At 42.5% G+C, this 19,821-nt stretch overlaps 1 protein-coding gene across 1 annotated transcript in view; it reads right to left on the bottom strand.

Annotated features, from left to right (window-relative positions):
- PLPP4 (phospholipid phosphatase 4) overlaps nucleotides 1–19,821 on the bottom strand; it is a 97,797-nt gene that overhangs the window by 43,999 nt on the left and 33,977 nt on the right. Inside the window, exons 3-5 of the mRNA XM_073354964.1 lie at nucleotides 12,651–12,741; nucleotides 9,856–9,919; nucleotides 8,372–8,496 (exon numbers count right to left, since the gene is read on the bottom strand). Coding sequence (XP_073211065.1) covers nucleotides 8,372–8,496; nucleotides 9,856–9,919; nucleotides 12,651–12,741 — 280 coding nt within the window. The remainder of the gene's footprint in view (nucleotides 1–8,371; nucleotides 8,497–9,855; nucleotides 9,920–12,650; nucleotides 12,742–19,821) is intronic.

A 19,821-nucleotide genomic window follows, 5' to 3' on the forward strand; every position in this document is an offset into this window, starting at 1 on the left:
TACGTAAAGGGTCATTCTCAGGACTGGTACATGTTGCTCTGTGCCCACCATCCTAGCAGTCCTTCCATCCTTGTGAGAACACAAAGGTGTTGACTGTACAAGATTCCTGCCACCTGTATATTTCAGTGCTTTGCCTGCTTATCGGAATGGATGGACAGAATATTGCCCACATGCCCATTGGCAAACCACCTCAGCACTTGGGGTTAGTCCTAACTCAGTCTCTGAAGTTTTAACAATACTGCAGCACTTTTTTCCTGGCACTGAATCAGGAGAATTTTATTATGTTTATGGGTAAATTCAATTTGGTGTCTTTCCACTATGACAGTCACAGTGTGTTTTGCCTCTGCTGGTGACTATTCATAGATTATAAGGACAGAAGGAATCGTGATCAATTAGTCTGACTTCCTGTAAAACACAGGCCCTAGGACTTCACTGAATTAATTCCTAGAACTAGAACATACCTTTGAGAATCTAGTCTTGATTTAAAAATAGGTTGTGATAGAAAACGCCACCACAACCTTTGGTAAGGCGTTCCAATGGTTTATTACTCTCACTGTTAAAAAATTTCCACCTAATTTTCATTCTGAATTTGCCTGACTTCAACTTTCAGCTCACTGGATCGTATTGGATCATATTGGATCATATTCTACCTTTCTCTGCTAGATTGAAGAGCTGACTATCAAATTTCTGTTCTCTCTGTAGGTATTAATGAAGATCAAATCACCCCTTAACCTTTTATTTGTTACGATAAACAGATTGAGCTCAGAGTCTTTCACTTTAGGAAGTGTTTTCCAATTCTTTATTCATTCTTGTGGCTTTTATGAACCCTCTCCAATTTACCATCCTTCCTGAACTGTGGACACCAGGACTGGATACAGTACTCCTGTAGTGATCTCTACAGTTCCAAATACAGAGATAAACTATAATCTCTCCACTCTTACTCAAGATTGTGTCTGCCAAACTACTGCAGCACAAACACAGCATGTGATGCTTTTATATATTATTCCATTTCTTCATAAATTAATACAGTAACCACAGAGTAGTGATATTAAATTCTAAAATTGTAAACAACCCTACTACTGGCCTCCAAAATCTTTACTACAAAGATGCTTAGCTTCTTGGCATTCCCATTAAGTACCATCAAGCTGCTCAAAAAGAAGGTGACTTTTGTCATTTATTTAGACTATTTCTTGTACACAAGAAGAAAAAGCCACTCAACCTGGAAAGTTAAATTGGGGGAGATTAAAAAAAAAGTATCCAAGCTGCATAAACCTTCCAGATGCACTTAAAAATAATTCTACACTGCTTGCAAGAAGCAGTGAAACGTATTTTACAATGAAAAAAAGACTTTACGTGCTTCTAGCTCTTGCTGTCACCAGCTTTTGAGTTCAACTGCAAAATAAAGTAGTCAAATCCTTTACCCTGTTTAAACACCCTCCTGTATGATAAGGGTACCTTCAAAGTAGGGCATCAGTTTGACACTCTTACACACTTAGAGAAGTAACTTACTTCATGTACAGTCTCACTGGAATCACAGATGACCAACATAACACATCTGTGACTGCAAGAATTCTCTGGTGCCCACTTCCTTCCTGACCTTAATCAGCAAGAAAGACCAAACCAGAAGCAGAATCCAACACAATGCGCTTCCCCCAACCGTCTCACTCTACCCTAGGTACAATTTTTTTTTTTAACATTAAGGACCTGGACCCTCATCCTCTATACAGATGCTTGCAACCCACCCACCACCCACCACAGCAACCCCTCCCTCCCCCCAAACACAGACACACAGCATAGAAAGATGCATGGGAGGATGCTTGGAAATTTTGCTGATCTTCTAACCCCCCTGAGCAGGGTTACCACCATACGTGACTTATCTACCCCTTATAACAAAGTAACATGAGCCCAGTTTTTATCCTGCGTAATGCACTATCATTCTTAATCACATCACTCCAGGAAATATCAGACCTGAAAATGGTGCTTCCTTTAGTGAAGTCATATGATTGGCTCTCATTAGTTGTACTCTGCAGTGATATGACTCTGGAAAGGGTTTTCTGTAAGTGGCATCATTTTCTGACTTGACGTAAGCAAATTACAACTTCCTAGCAGTTTGCATCCCTGCCAGGGAGAATCAGGTTTTTATGGGATACATACTTATAGCCAGGCAGCTTAAGCATCATAAAACTTGTCCAACTCTCCAAGTGCAGAAGCAAGCCTCGCAAGAGCCACCAGTTAACCTCAGAGTACAAGTAGGGTGGCATTCAACATGGTGTTACTGCACTTGTTACAGGTTCCTCCATTGATGATCTGTCAGTGTGACCGACCTTGCTCTGCATCTATGTAGCACCACAGCCACAACAAACAAATTTTCTTGTCAAAAGTCTTGTCTGCCTGGATCCAGTATCAGATCCTTGTACAACAAGGCTTTTGATTGACAGCCTGGCCAAGGAATACTCGCAAGCATGCTGGTTTGAAAATGAAAATAGCTTTTGACTGAGGCTTTTAATCTCTCTTTACCAGCTTCTGAGCAGCATGTTACTTTCACTTGTGATTTATTTCTTTCATAAGACCAAATGAAAGAGGAAATGCCAAACTGCCGTGGGCTACTTTTAATTATCGTTCCAAGAGAGATGCTATGGTTTATTATGTCAACTTTCATTCCTCCCAGGGTAAGTGATATATGTTTACTACCAGAAAAACATGAAACCATAGGAAAAACTATAAGCTTCTTTGATGCAGCCTAAAAGGAAAGGGACATGGGGTAAAACTCACCTTCAGTACTGTTCCATCCATTCTACACGTTACAGCACAGAAGCTGCCAGGGAACATAACATTGAAGGAGCTAATGCAACACTAAATCCTGTTTCCACTTACCCCTTTGTAAATATGGTGCAATTCCACTAATGTCAGAGGAGTTTCTCTGGATTTACAATGGTGTAAGTGAGACTAGAATTTGGCCCTAAGAGCTAGGTTTACACATCTGTAACAGGTTGGATGGATTCTCCTGTTGTCCTATCCTGCTGGCAGGTTTTAGGTCCAGGCACGGAGCTGCTGGTTAATTACTAGTAAATCATTGGGTTGGTGTGGCCAACCTAGGGAGAAGTCTTAGGCTTGGCTCTTTGGTAATTTTGGAAATAACTTTATATTAATAACACCAAAACACAGGAGGGTTAGCATTCTGACTCTAGGATGAGTGTGTGGTTTTTGTTAGGAGTTGTGTGGGGAGTTCACCATGTTACACAGAAGAAAACCAGGAAATGTATAGCTGTAGTAACAGCTCTAAAGAGAACAACTCATAGAAACATAGAAATGTAGAACTGGAAGGGACTTAAAGAGTTAATCTAATCCTTCCTCCTGCACTGAGACAGTCTTAAATATACATGACCATCCCTAACAGATGTTTGTCTTGTTCTTAAAACCCTCCAATGATGGGGATTCCACAGTCTTACTAAGTAACCTGTCCCAGTGCTTAAATCACACCAAGAACATGATGTGATGCTGCATTTTACATGATGTTTGCTGCTTGCCACACTTACGCCTCATGGAGTAAGTTAAGGATGAAGTGGCAGCAAGGAAATTAATTTACAATGATTATGATTTTTTAAATTTAATTTTATAAACACTTGTTAATCCTATAATCTGGATACCCCTTGCTATGTAGAAAGTTTGGTGGGTACCGAAGTAAAAATGTAATCTTAGAATAGTTTCTTTTTCCTGTGTGGAAATAAAATATTTATTATAAACTGCTTTCTGAGTCTTCAGAGCATACAACACTGCCATATAATGGCATCAAATTGGAAACAACTAAGGATTTGTAGCAATTTCCGAACTGCTGCACTTTAGCACAGGATTACCAACAGATACAAATTGCTGTGTATATAATATCCTCTCAGTCGTATCACTTCGTAATAAAAGGTTTTGTGGTTAGAAATATAATAATCTAAACTGTATAATAAAGTTATGTTAACCGATGAAGGAAAAAGGTGTTCTCAGAATTTTGGTCTGTACCCCTACTGATGTTGCATAAAGTCAATTTACAACTCATTGCTTACAGATCCAACCTAGTTTTTAAAAAAATCGATCCCAAATATACACTCTGGCCCGGGGCACATCAATAATGTACTTTGCTATATGACAGGGAATCTTGGTATGGGAACAGTGGTCGGCTCCTGGGCTGTGCGACAATACAGACCGGAGCACATTACAGCCATGATGTTCTTAGCCTCTGGGGAAAAGTACACTGAATGTCCTCTAGTACCTAAGCTTTGCAGCCCCCAATTTATACTGAAATATGTTCCAGCATGGGGAAGGGACACTGTAATTCACATAACATTAGTGTTGAACATTATTCTATAGACGTGGTGCTATATTTTTAATATGCGCTCAGCACAGGTCCCTTATTAGTACATCTCTGTATATTTACAGTACTTGAAGTAAGCATGCAGTTATCAAAATCTGTATAGGTGTAATTTTTCACTATGCTGAACCAAGCTGATTGCAACCAGATGTAAGGAACCACCATCTGGGGATGTATTGCAACTACTTCAAGTTACTTGAACGTGACATATCATGTACTATACACATAGAATCATAGAATATCAGGGTTGGAAGGGATCTCAGGAGGTCATCTAGTCCAACCCCCTGCTCACAGCAGGACCAATCCCCAATTAAATCATCCCAGCCAGGGCTTTGTCAAGCCTGACCTTAGAAACTTCTAAGAAAGGAGATTCTACCACCTCCCTAGGCAACGCATTCCAGTGTTTCACCACCCTCCGAGTGAAAAAGTTTTTCCTAATATCCAACCTAAACCTCCCCCACTGCAACTTGAGACCATTACTCCTTGTCCTGTCCTCTTCTACCACTGAGAATAGTCTAGAACCATCCTCTCTGGAACCACCTCTCAGGTAGTTGAAAGCAGCTATCAAATCCCCCCTCATTCTTCTCTTCTGCAGACTAAACAATCCCAGTTCCCTCAGTCTCTTCTCATAAGTCATGTGTTCCAGACCCCTAATCATTTTTGTTGCCCTTCGCTGGACTCTCTCCAATTTATCCACATCTTTCTTGTAGTGTGGGGCCCAAAACTGGACACAGTACTCCAGATGAGGCCTCACCAATGTCGAATAGAGGGGAACGATCACGTCCCTCAATCTGCTCGCTATGCCCCTACTTATACATCCCAAAATGCCATTGGCCTTCTTGGCACTGCTGACTCATATCCAGCTTCTCATCCACTGTCACCCCTACGTCCTTTTCCACAGAACTGCTGCCTAGCCATTTGGTCCCTAGTCTGTAGCTGTGCATTGGGTTCTTTCATCCTAAGTGCAGGACCCTGCACTTATCCTTATTGAACCTCATCAGATTTCTTTTGGCCCAATCCTCCAATTTGTCTACGTCCCTCTGTATCCTATCCCTGCCCTCCAGCGTATCTACCACTCCTCCCAGTTTAGTATCATCTGCAAATTTGCTGAGAGTGCAATCCACGCCATCCTCCAGATCATTTATGAAGATATTGAACAAAACCGGCCCCAGGACCGACCCCTGGGGCACTCCACTTGACACCAGCTGCCAACTAGACATGGAGCCATTGATCACTACCCGTTGAGCCCGACAATCTAGCCAACTTTCTACCCACCTTATAGTGCATTCATCCAGCCCGTACTTCTTTACATCTTGCTGACAAGAATACTGTGGGAGACCGTGTCAAAAGCTTTGCTAAAGTCAAGAAACAATACATCCACTGCTTTCCCTTCATCCACAGAACCAGTAATCTCATCATAGAAGGCAATTAGATTAGTCTGGCATGACCTTTCCTTGGTGAATCCATGCTGACTGTTCCTGATCACTTTCCTCTCATGTAAGTGCTTCAGGATTGATTCCTTGAGGACCTGCTCCATGATTTTTCCAGGGACTGAGGTGAGGCTAACTAGCCTGTAGTTCCCAGGATCCTCCTTCTTCCCTTTTTTAAAGATTGGCACTACATTAGCCTTTTTCCAGTCATCTGGGACTTCCCCCGTTCGCCACGAGTTTTCAAAGATAATGGCCAATGGCTCTGCAATCACAGCCGCCATTTCCTTTAGCACTCTCGGATGCAACTCGTCCGGCCCCGTGGACTTGTGCACGTCCAGCTTCTCTAAATAGTCCCTAACCACCTCTTTCTCCAAAGAGGGCTGGACATCTCTTCCCCATGTTGTGATGCCCAGCGCAGCAGTCTGGGAGCTGTCCTTGTTAGTGAAGGCAGAGGCAAAAAAAGCATTGAGCACATTAGCTTTTTCCACATCCTCTGTCACTAGGTTGCCTCCCTCAGTCAGTAAGGGGCCCACACTTTCCTTGGCTTTCTTCTTGTTGCCAACATACCTGAAGAAACCCTTCTTGTTACTCTTGACATCTCTTGCTAGCTGCAGCTCCAGGTGCGATTTGACCCTCCTGATTTCATTCCTACATGCCCGAGCAATATTTTTATACTCTTCCCTGGTTATATGTCCAACCTTCCACTTCTTGTAAGCTTCTTTTTTATGTTTAAGATCCGCTAGGATTTCACCGTTAAGCCAAGCTGGTCGCCTGCCATATTTACTATTCTTTCTATTATCTCATCGGGATGGTTTGTCCCTGTAACCTCAACAGGGATTCTTTGAAATACAGCCAGTTCTCCTGGACTCCTTTCCCCTTCATGTTAGTCCCCCGGGGATCCTACTCATTCGTTCCCTGAGGGAGTCAAAGTCTGCTTTCCTGAAGTCCAGGGTCCATATCCTGCTGCTTACCTTTCTTCCCTATGTCAGGATCCTGAACTCAACCAACTCATGGTCACTGCCTCCCAGGTTCCCATCCACTTTTGCTTCCCCCACTAATTCTTCCCTGTTTGTGAGCAGCAGGTCAAGAAAAGCTCCCCCCCTAGTTGGCTCCTCTAGCACTTGCACCAGGAAATTGTCCCCTACGCTTTCCAAAAACTTCCTGGATTGTCTATGCACCGCTGTATTGCTCTCCCAGCAGATATCAGGAAAATTAAAGTCACCTATGAGAACCAGGGCATGCGATCTAGTAGCTTCTGCGAGTTGCCGGAAGAAAGCCTCATCCACCTCGTCCCCCTGGTCCGGTGGTCTATAGCAGACTCCCACCACTACATCACTCTTGTTGCTCACACTTCTAAACTTAATCCAGAGACGCTCAGGTTTTTCTGCAGTTTCGTACCAGAGCTCTGAGCAGTCATACTGCTCCCTTACATACAGTGCTACTCCCTCACCTTTTCTGCCCTGCCTGTCCTTCCTGAACAGTTTATAACCATCCATGACAGTATTCCAGTCATGTGAGTTATCCCACCAAGCCTCTGTTATTCCAATCACGTCATAATTCCTTGACATCACCAGGACCTCCAGTTCTCCCATGCACTGCTCACCATATATGAGCTAGATTGTGAGCCTGCCACAAGCCCTATTGATGGGGTGGTGAGAAGCTACACTGTTCTAGGAGCAGCGAATGGAAAGAACTGTGCCTCAATTCCCGCTATACTCCAGCGGATAGTAATTTGCTACTGATTTACTGCCTCCCATTATGTGAGGAATCATCTGTGCTAGCACATTAGGGGTGGAGTCAAAGCTCCCCATCTACCTCCTTGGAATGAGCACACAGCTCGTACTTATCCCTGTGTGTGCTTTGACACTAGACAAGAATGTAAGGATGGGGAAGCAGTCTTATTCCCTTTTACAGCCCTCTGTCCCCTCACAGTCCAGCCCATGACACTGAAACAAAAGTAAAAACTCTAGGATATGGAATACTGTAAGGAAACATCACTGTGAAAATGTAAAGATACGGATAAATGTCAACCTGTACAGATAAGCCACCTTAATGACTCAACTTTGTGTTCATGAAGTAGTGCTAAAAAAGAACTAACGATGCATTATTTGCAATTTTTTCAAAACTCAATAAATAAATTAATCAACTCCTGCTCAATTCAAGCATATTTCATTTGAATATAACTAATGAAATAAAACACAATTTAATATTTGTAGACACCTTCCCCTGCCCCAGTCAGAGGTTGGGGTCCCATAATGCTGGAAACCTGTGACACAAATCTTACATACAGTTCTCAATTCTGTCATCCTCTCTCACCTTGAGCAGTTCCTTACTCTACAGACAGTCTGGATGAATTGAATGGGATGGCCTGTGGAGTGAGGTAGTGCTCAAGATAAGAAAGGGTCACAGAACCAGAGCCTAAGTGTTTAAAAGGGGTAATGTCAAAAAGTTCAAGCCAGGTGTTTTCTACAAAAGTACTGTTCCCTCCAGCTAAAACCAGGTGCATGATCCATCAGAAATAGCAATGCTAACACATAGATGAGGATAACATTGCCAAAGATGAGTGGTATTTGAACGAACTTACAGGAAGAGTGGATACTGGGAAAACTCTTTCTGCCTTCGGACACCAGATCTGGATCACCTGTGCAGTGCATTTCAGAGTTTATTACTCCATCTGGAAAGCAGCGGTAAAAGAAATCGGGACGAGGTCTACAAAAAACACCATGGACATTTGAAATATAAGAGCTGTAGTTATAAATGAACCTCAAAGTGATTATTAAATTTACTGACTATCACATAAAGAGAGTTTACTTCCTTCTTTTTATTCTGCATGTGGTAGCAATAGATATGTTTCTTTATTCCTTCCTTCCTGCCAAACTTTTGCACACATGCTGTCTGTAGGAAAACTTCCAGCAGAGTGTGCTAGCAGCCGCTGGATGGTGGCATCTCTGCTTTCTGACAGGCTCATTCCTGATGGACATGTATAGGCTCGATCCTGAAAGGGAATATGCAGGGCTACGCATTGCATATCCCATAACTCAGTCAACCTGCTCATCATGCTCAGTGATCAAGCAGGCTATCCAATAGAGCAATAATTACCACACATGTTCCACGGGGTTGCACAGGGCTTGTTGACTCTGCTCAGTAGCACCCTTACCTGTTACTATAAGAGGAGGTATGGCCTGCTGGTTAGACTAAAGAACTGGGATCAAGGAACTACAGAATTCTAATCCCAGTCCAGATGCTGAGGTTCAGATCCTCAGTGGCATTTAGGCACCTAACTGCCAGTCACTTCAATGGGAGTCAGGCACTTAAATACTTATGAGGATCTGGGCTTGACTCCTGGGACAAGTCAATTAACTTCTCCGCTTCCATTTCCCTATGTGTAGAATGGAACTAGTGATGCTTACCCGCCTCCCAGGGCTCTTGTGAGGATCAGTTAGTTATGTTTGTAAAACACTTTTAAAGTGAAAAGTGCTAAGTATTATGAGTGCCTGCAGAGCAGTGTTGGGGTGGAGCAGGATGCGTGTCAAAATATAAGCAGAGATACTTTGTATGCTCCACTCCTGAAACCATATGAGACAGCCCTTTCAGGAGTCCATTGGTAATGGACTCCTGAGTTCGGTAATCCTGATGGATGCTGCTACTGATGGAAGATCTCATGGACAGTAGCATGTATACTTGAAATGCAGAACCATGAATTGATTTAAATTTTGTTGTGCTAGTGGGAACTGGCAGCTAAACCCCCGCACACTGTGACTGTTCCCCTTATGTGACACCAGTAAAATGTATAGATTTCAATTTACACCTTTTCTTGCTTGTCTGGATCTTCAAACTAGTCTACCTGCCACACAAACTCCAAAAGCTGACAGCAAAGAATCCTGCCAGTCATATGTCACATAATGACGATATGCGCCATCTTTTCCGGGGGTGAGGACAGGGTAACAGGAATCTCTGCTAATCCAATGTGTTCTGGAGCCTTGCTTAGTCTTTATATTAAAATGGATTATAGATAGACAATCTTAATTTGACAGTTTAAGCCATCACTTAGAACATGACAAGACTTACCTCCCCACTATTAATTTAATAGTATTTGTGCAGACTCCATTCAGAGCGAGAGCCAAGGAAACAGCTAAAAAACAAAATGAACAAAGAGAACAACAACAACCTAGGTAACAAGTTATAAATTCTAGTGTTACAGCATTTGATTTATGAACTGAAACTTTTCATAGATTGAAATTGGATTCTTCAGTATAGCTGAAAGATTTTAATAACCCCATTGTTTTGGCTGACAGTAAACTGCAGAACAGGGTAATAATCCTGGTCTGATTCTGTTGTGCTAAAGGGAAAAAAGGAACAATATATTTTGCAAAAAAAAAAAAAAAAAAGAACCAGCCATAGTGCTGACATAATAAGTAATAATAATTAATAATAAATGAGGAACTTTCTAATTAAATGTCAATCCATTATAGTATGGAAATAGCCTACTTTTTATTTGTATTTAAGAAAAGTTCACCAGTGTTCACAGAGGGCCTGATCTAACTCCCACAGAAGCTTTTTCATTGACTTCATCAGGCTCATATATTCCTTTCTGTTTGGATTTAAATTGCTTTAATGCTGCAGTCTATGTTATAGCTACATGGTGTAATGCAAGAACCATTGCATTGCATTTCTTCTTGGCAAGCCTATCAGGCAGATCTCTTACTTTCGTAGAACAGTCAATGCAATGTGACTTGATTATGACACCTATATCAGGTTATTATGTAAAGAGTGGAATGAAGAGGAAGGACTCATAGGCCAATCCTATATAGATGTGAGTAAAGCTAGAAGAAGAAGATATCAGGCTATTATCTCGTTGCATCGATGTCTTACTTGTTGTACTCCAGAACTTCACTAGCACTTATCATTCTGTATCCACAAAATCCTTGCCTGATGGCTCTGTACATCATAAGTTTTGTCTATTTTTTTCTCTTTTTTAAAATCAAATACTAGGTCTTTGAGAGAGAAAGGGGTGGAGGGAAGGTGTTTTTCCAGCCATTTACAAGGCTGCTGGCAGAAATAAAGGAACAAATTGATACCAAGGACAGCAGTATTGTTCAACACAGTCCCCTACCTTCTACTTTCAACATCTCTGGTCATTTGCTATCTCTTACTCTCTCAGTTTTTTATGATGATTGCATGTGCTCAATAGAAATTTTCTATAAGATCAAATACCTTTGACCAGTAGCATCACAGCACTGTATTTCCCTTTAAAGAGAATGGTAATAAAATGCGAGAAACATATATATGAAATTTCCTGAGTTACACTGTGTGATTCTGCACACAGCCTTCCATCTTGAGTTGCCATTTACGTCTATGCAAAGTGAGTGGAATCTGGCTATAAAATGCTACCATCGGTGTAAGTGGCTGGAGAACTAAGACCTGCATTCAGTTAACATGTATGTTAATGGCTAGACCGGGGCAAAGCAGTGGAGAATCACAACCAGCATTTTCAAACATTTTCCCAGCAGAATCAAAGAGTTCCAAAAGAAAATAATAGTTTAGAATAACAGTTTCTTATTTTTTATTTTTTGTTGTGGGCAGAATGCAATGGGCCAGATCCCCATCTGGTGTAACTCAGCATAGCATCATCAAAGTCAGTGGATCTACACCAGCTGAAGATTATGCCCATTTTGCGTCTGAATTATCTCTTTGAATATGACCAGCACATAAAAGGTTTGAATTTATGCAAATATTGAACAGTGGGATATTTTGTAAAACATTAAAATTGTGGTGTCTTGTGTGATTTGGTGTCTTTTTTTGACGATATTTTTTATTATCTGGGCATTTTAGGGCTAATGGTAACAGCAGTCCAAAATAGGGAAAGAAAAAAAAAGATAGAGAATACCAATCTAAAGTATCCCTAAGCCATGGAGGGAGAACAAACCATGGAGACAGATCCAGAGCTCCTTTGCTTTTGAAATGAGAGAGACAGAATGAAAACCAGCACCATGACTATATATTTTTATATGTATAAATGCATGTTCCCCCTGCCTACTAAATACATTTTCATCAATAAAACATCGCTCATGATAAATTTAACAACAAACTGCCAAGTACTGGCAGCATCAGAAAACAATCTCTAAGATCTTTTCTCCAGCTGATATAACACCAGAATAGGTGAACAAGCTCCAAGAGAATTCCACTCTTCCAAAAATTGATTTTAGCACTAATACCCTCTACATCCAGTCTAGCACAGACAAAAGTCTGGGCAAATATATGGGTCTTAGCCCATGATCTGAAAATCAACAAACTCAAGCTCTGCTTCACCAGCAAAAGGGCAAAAAATTCCAGTCATGGACTCTTCACTACAAATACCCTGCCACTAAGCTCCAAATGTTTGAAACCATAACTATTGGCAAAAGTTCTTTGGCTGATCTCAGACTTTTGTAGGGTGAAGTGTACAGAGACAATTTGAAGGTCTCTTATTGTAGTCAGTAAGGACCCAGACCACAGAGAGCTTTACAAATTAACACCACTGCCTTAAATTGCACTTGGAAATAAACAGGAATCCACTGTGGCATAGAGAATAAAGGAGTTGACTGCCACAGATTCTAGCCAATCAACATTAGAAAGATCTCAGCTGAGTTTCATTACCTTACCCAGCAAGGACCACAATCTGATTTGATCAGGAGAATGTAGAAACAAGGCATGGAATTCATAGGCTTAGAAAAGTATGTAAAAGAGAGAGATTTTTTAAAGATTTTCTTGACTTCAATGGAACCAGCATTTCACCCACATTTTCAGGGCTTGGAATACTAATTAGAACAATCACCGGTAGGAACTCTTATGCACTTGCCATCTTAAAAATCAATCTACTTTACCTAAGAAGGCTTCTTTAATTTCAGTCTTATCTGTCCGCCGGATTATTTTCACCACAAAAATGACAGCCAGTGGCGTGAGGAATGAAATTGCCTGGGAGAGATAACAAATAATCACGTGTGAGAGCATCAACTCCCTGTCATCCCCACGGATTAATAATTAGTTCCAGTTAGCACCACTTAGACCGGATGGCTGAATAATCTTTATTGAACTCCTGACCTTGAGCAAAGTGGGATGATTTATACCTGTAACTAGAGGGCAATGAATATACTTAAAAATTGTAACCTAATTATGGGTTATAATTGATTTGTAATTACTTGGAGCTACATTTAAAGTGTCAGTTTTGCAAATGAAAAAGAACACTGCATAAAGATCATGACTCAGTACTGCCAACAACTACATCTCTGTACGTTTGTTTTCTAGAAGTGGATAAGCAAGTTCTTCACCTTTCTGATCTATTAAGAAACACATATATCACACACAACAATGTAATGTTTAACAGAGTAAAACATGTCAGGTTGTAGACCCTGAGCCTGCAAACAAAGAAGCAAATAGGTAACTTTATTTATTGAGTAAAGTTGCTCATGTGCTTAAGGGTCCGGACCATAGTTTGCAAATTAGACACTAGAAAATAGTATTGGACCTGATTCTGCCACCCTTGTACTAAGTATGTTGGTAATCTCATTGAACCCAATTTCAACAGTGGGGCTATTCACAAAGAAACTACTGCTCAATGTGACAAAGCATGTCAGACAGGTGCATTATTTGTGCTGTATTTCATGCAGGCTGGTCACAGTTAAAATTCTTGGTGAACAACTCACCATAAATATACCATACTGTAGTTTGAAAAGAATGAACTATTTAGCATATGTAACTGGCGGTGCACAAAAGCAAACGGCCTACTTACTATTTTGCTGATCCAATATTTTCCTCTGTACAGATTCCTAACAGAAAAATACTTCTAACTGAACTCACTGTGCTAACTTGCTTCATATATCTAAAAATGTCCTTTTCCTGGCTTCCATAAACAACAGGATTATAGGTCACTTTACAGCCTAGGGCAGTGGTTCCCAAACTTGTTCTGCCACTTGTGCAGGGAAAGCCCGTGGTGGGGCGGGCCGGTTTGTTTACTTGGCCGAAACTGCGGACGCGGCAATCGCGGCTTCCAGTGGCCGTGGTTTGCTGCTCCAGGCCAATGGGAGCTGCTGGAAGCAGTGGCCAGTATGCCCCTTGGCCCGCACCACTACCTGTTGCTCCCATTGGCCTGGAGCAGCGAACTGTGGCCACTGGGAGCGGCGATCGGCTGAACCTGTGGACGCGGCATGTAAACAAACCGGTCTGACCCACCAGAGGCTTTCCCTGCACAAGAAGTGGAACAAGTCTGGGAACCACTGATCTAGGGATTAACTACTTGGAAATGCATGGGCTCACTGCTGTGAAACACATAGCCGTCACATATCCCATCATACTTATCACAAATCTCACAAAATCCATCAGTGTTGGAATTTGGCTGCCATTCTTTACTACTGCCTCAGGTTAAAAAAAACCCCACTCATATTCAGACCTCAATTTTCTTGTGTTGAATAGTGTTTTTTCTTCGTAAGAAAATCCATTCACTTCAAAAGGACGACTTGTGGAGTAAGATACTACTCAGTGTGAATAAGGGTAGAAGAATCCAGCACAAGCTTTTCCAGAGCTTGGGGATGCTTAAATCTTTTCTTAATATTTTTCCCAAATCTGCAAAAGTGCACTGAGCTGACTTTTCTGGAGCATTAGGGGATCTGAGCCTTATGATTCTCTCATGTACACAACAAGTGTACTGGAGTGGAGCCAATGGCAGGTTGCTTAATCTGGATCAAAAATTATGGGTGGGGGGGTGGTGGGGGGGAACAGCTCCCAAAGATCTACAACTAAACTCTAGGGAAGCAAGGTTCAGCAATAGCATATTGTGTGCCATTCTTGTCTGGCAAAGGAACTTGCAGTCAAAATCTACCTTGGATGCATGTGCATGACTCCTGGGATCCTTAATGACAATCCCATTAAAGGAAGAGTTTGGCCTTTGGCGGATGGATCATGTTGCAATAAATGCTTGATTGCAAAGACGCAGTCTGGATTCTTGTGAGGCGTGTCCTTCAGCAGGGATGCTGCTCGTACAGCTCTGCTACTGCAGGCAGTTAATTATATTGTATAGCAGAGCAAAGTGAAAATAAGCTGCCTAGGATGTTTTAGAGAACCTGAAAATTAAACTGTACATTACGGTACTGATTTGTCTGCCATGCTAGCTTGGGCAGGCCATTTAACCCGGGCCAGATTGTGCTACCTTTGTTTACATTGAGTAGTATCTTACTCCTTGAGTAGTCCCATTTAAATAAAAGATGGAGAAACTGATGGAGACTTGGGGAACTAGGACGAAGAGGCCTCTGTGTCCTAGTTCACCCTTCTGAAAAATGGAAATAATACCCCATGCTCAGAGCCAATATTAAGCTCTTTTAAATCATCAGACGTAGTGAGCTATATAAAAGTGCAAAGTATTTATTGCTGTTATAATCTATCCTGGTCCAGATTCCACTCTCTCTTATATCCGTGCAACCCCATTGACTTGAGTGAATAATAAGGGTGAAATTGACAGCAGGAAATGGCTACCTATTTTTACATTTTATTAAGCATGCCATAAATTTTTGTGCAGAACATCTTTCGTTCCAGTTGAATCTCCTGTGTGGACTGGTGGCAGAATACAGGGCTAAGAATGGACTTTATTTCTTTTACCATAGGAATGCAAACATCTCCATCTCTCTCTGAAAACAGAAATTAAACCTTATTATCAGAGACAGTGAAAAAAATGGTTAGTGTAAAATCTAGGCTTATTATTATTTTTAAAAAGAAGGATTCCCAACACACACAAAAACCAAATCTGTCTTCCATTATTGAATAACATGTCAAACTATAGCCTCGCTGACAGACTTATAGCTTATACAGATGAAACAGGGGAGTTAGAAATCTTTTGAACGGGCAGGAGCAACAGAAGATATCAACAAAGGATAGAAGTAAAGCAGAAACTAAATCCAAAATGTTGCACAATCCGTCTGGTAACACTCCAGGTTTTCATATATTTTTAACAAACTGATGGATTTGTGATGGAGATTCAGAACTGTTCACATTTGCAATTCATTGTGTTGGCTGTTATTGGTCATTTGAAAACATCAATTGATAACCCCATGCTCTGGGTGTCCCGAAACCTCTGACTGCCATAAGCTAGGCCTGGCATCAGGGTACGGATCATTTGATAATTGCCCTGTTCTGTTCATTCCTTCTCAAGCATCTCACACCACCCATTGTTGGAAGACTGGATAATAGGATAGATGAACCATTGGTCTGCCTCAGTATGGCAGTTTTTATGTTAGGAAATCAATTTACTCATCAGTGCAATATATGTATAAGCTAAACCTGACCTACCAGAGATTGCCTTTTACTTCCATAATAGAACCGTGCAGGGCTCACATCTATAATATATGTCACAAGGGTCTAGATAATAACATCCCCCTCATGATTCAGTGAAATCTGCTAATATTGCTTTGATGGGTGAGACACCAGTAAAAGTCTAGCACATTCATTATTCATCTTGGCAGCCTAAAGATAAATGGAAGTTGCACAAATCTCCCAGAAAAGCACTTGTTGTTGTCTCTGATTACTTCAATAAAATCCATTGGCACACAAGATTTAATTTGTATGGTGAAAAATACTGATTTTTCACTTCCATGCTGCTTTATTGCTTGATAGCATACTTTAATGATTTAGGGCTAGATTGTATGCTCACCCTCGGAGCCTGTGTAAGGGGCAGTATAGCAGTGCGATCCTGGAAGCAGCATTGGGAAGGAGTCATATTCTCCCCTTATTCCAGGGGGGTAGTAATCTGCTACTTACCCATGCCAGAATACTACCCTTCCTGCACCACACCAGCTTAGCCCCACTGGCTGGAATGTTTAGGGGCTGGGACCATGGTTCAGGAGCTCAAGCAGGGAAGAATGCACATGGGTTGGTCAGGCTATGATCCAGTGGTTCTCAACCTATTTACCACTGTGGGCTGCATATGTGGCCCGCAATTCGTTATGTGGGCCGCATCCAATGCTACCTGTATGGCCCTGATGATGTCACATGGGCCGCAGCTGTGTGCTGATCGGGCCACAAGTGGCCCACAGGCTGCAGGTTGTGAACCATTGATTGGGGAAGGCATATTTTTCTATAGTATAGAAATTAGAGTGGAATCCACCTAAGCAAACACCTGGTACTGAGTAAAGCACTCACTTGTCTTATTAAACAGTTAGCAGATGTGATGGACTGTGTAAATGCCTAAAGCCACGAGGTGCTGTGCTGAGCAGTTCCTGGGAGGGGCACTTCCTCAACCTTCAGTGGGAGCTGAGGGTACCTAGCACTTTGCAGGGTCAGCCATGAATATCCCATGCATGCCTGTCCTTGAAGACACAGAACAGTGAAGTCCCTTCCTGTTCTTCCCCTTTGCCAACATGCAGATTTAGCCTAACTTGAGTCTGGAGCTAGACTATTCATGACTTTCCTCTGGACTTTAAAACTGCCCAGTGTTCTAAATGTAGGACTTTGTAACAAATGCTAAATAATTCTTTGTTTGGACATTCATTTTAAAATTGGTTTATGACGCTGGTAACAGGAAGCACCTTCAATTATGAAAGTAAATAACACGTGTGTGTGTGTGTGTGTTTTGTTTTAATTAAAGAAATAAGACCAACTTTCTTAATTCAAGGAGTCACTCACAGATGAGCTGCCTTTTACTGAGTGAAATAGTCTAAGACAGAGATGGGCAAACTATGTCCCTGCCTGGCCTGTCCTGAGCTCCTGGCCCCTGAGCTCCTGGCCAGGGAGGCTAGCCCCCATCACCTCCCCACTGTCCCCCCTCCCCTGCAGCCATGCCACCACAAGGACAGCATGGCTTGCGCCCACCCACCTCCCAGGCTTTCCAATAAGCCTATCCTGCTGCTCTGAGTGGCCTGGTAAGGGGGCAGGGAGGGCGAGGGTTGGATAAGGGACAGGAGGTCCCGGTGGGCAGTCAGAGGACAGGGGGTGGTTGGATGGGGCGGAGGTTTGGGGGGGTGGGGGCGGTCAGGAGACAGGGAGCAGGGGGTTGGATAGGGGTGGGGTCCTGGGGGGGGCAGTTAGGGACGGGGGTCCCAGGAGGGTTCATCAGGGGACAAGGAGTGGGGGGGGCGTTGGATGGGTCGGGGGTCCTGGGGGTCCTGTCAGGGGGTGGGGTGTGGATAGAGGTCGGGGCAGTCAGGGGACGGGAGCAGGGGGGTTGGATAGGGGGTGGGGTGCCGGGGGGGCCGTTAGAGGCAGGGGATCCCAGGAGGGGGCGGTCAGGAGACAAGGAGCGGGGGGGGGTTGGATGAGTCGGGAGTTCTGAGGTGGGAGGTTGGGGCGGGAAGTGGGAGGGGGAGCATAGGGGGTAGCGGCCAGGCTGTTTGCGGAGGCACAGCCTTCTCTACCTGGCCCTCCATACCGTTTCGCAACCCCCCCCGATGTGGCCCTCTGACCAAAAAGTTTGCCCACCCTGGTCTAAGCCAATCCGAGCACATGGTTACTGACTCACAGCTGCACTGGTGCTTTCAGCTGCCCTACAGTATGCCAAAAACTGGCATTTGGGGTAGGAGAAAGATAAGGATCAAATGTACCACCCTTACATTCTTGCTATTTATGAACCACTGGATGTCATCTATGACATCTAATGCATTATCTTTCCTACTTCTCCCACGGCCATTTTATTTTTTTAATGTGATTTCCACATTGCTGCAACCCCCTGCACAGTTATTCACTACTGCCCTAAGAACTCATCAACTATATGCCCAAAGCAAATTTTGGGCAGGATTCGCTGACCCTCGCACACTGAAGAGTAGTACCTTACTTCACTGATTTCAGTGGGGCTGCTCATGAAGCAAGATACCACTCTGTGTGAGAATTAGGCTCCTGGCTCCATCTGCCTCTATCTTTTTACACTGTTCAAAATGTCTGCTTTTCATTTAACTTTTTCACCCTATTGTGATGGGGAAATACTTAATGAGGCTTCCTCCTAACTTAGTAATAACTGTATCCTGGGCGATTAAACATCTTGGCCTTCAGCTTTTGACTTTGTTTGGTCAGAATAGGATTATTGTCTCGTAAATAAGAAGCACACTCAATTTATCAGCTATATAACTAAAAATATTTATTAACTTTGGATTTACTCTCTTGTCCAAAGACAAAAATCATCAAACTACATCATTTGTTTTGCCTTCCTTCTGAATTAAAGCCACTGACCTTAAAGACAAAAGACTCACAGGGAAACCCTGGCCCCACTGAAGTCAGTGGCAAACTCCTTTTGACTTCAAGGGAACCAGGATTTCCCTGAGGTAATTCCACACAAGCTGGTGGAGATACTGTAGGAATTTTTCCACCCGTAGAATTATGTCCACTGACTTCTAAAAATATATGCTCCGTATGTGGAGGTAACTGGTATGATGGGGGGGGAGGTACTCAGTGCCAGGGACTTATTTAAATAAGTGTAGTATCTCTCCACAATAAGTGCTGAAAGCTAGTATTGTAAAGGTACCTTGATATAAGTTGCTCCCACTAGCTTAAAACCATTCCTGCATGTGCATATGAACTCTGCTGGGCGTGGCAGGGTGAACAATAACACTGTCATGTCAGGTGAGTGCTAGGATTCTTGAAAACTGATTCTGTGATATACTGGGCACCCTGATCTCCCATTGACCCCTTGACTGTTCACAGAAAACCAACACAAAGGGGCTGTGAACGTGAGCAAATCACAATGTAGAGATTTGGGGTAAAATTTTCAAAGGTGCCAAAGGGCACTAAGAAAGGTAGTTAGGTGCTTAGGGATGCAGACAGATGCCTAGTGGGATTTTCAAAAGTGCCCAGACACCTAATGCAGGAGCCTATCATACCTCACATCCATTAGTGAACTCTTGCTTAAATCTGAAACAGCACCATCAATATAGAATTCAGAATATGGTACTTCCGCTCCTCCTGCACTGTTCGTTGCGTTTTTTCTAAGCATGCTCTGTAACATTTCTCATATTATGAATACGTTCAGGCTTACATGGTTTTGAATCTTATCATAATCAGAACCCAAGGAACAGTCTATATTTA

The sequence above is a fragment of the Lepidochelys kempii genome, chromosome 7 (genome assembly GCF_965140265.1).
Source record: "Lepidochelys kempii isolate rLepKem1 chromosome 7, rLepKem1.hap2, whole genome shotgun sequence".
Classification (NCBI taxonomy): Eukaryota; Metazoa; Chordata; order Testudines; family Cheloniidae; genus Lepidochelys; species Lepidochelys kempii.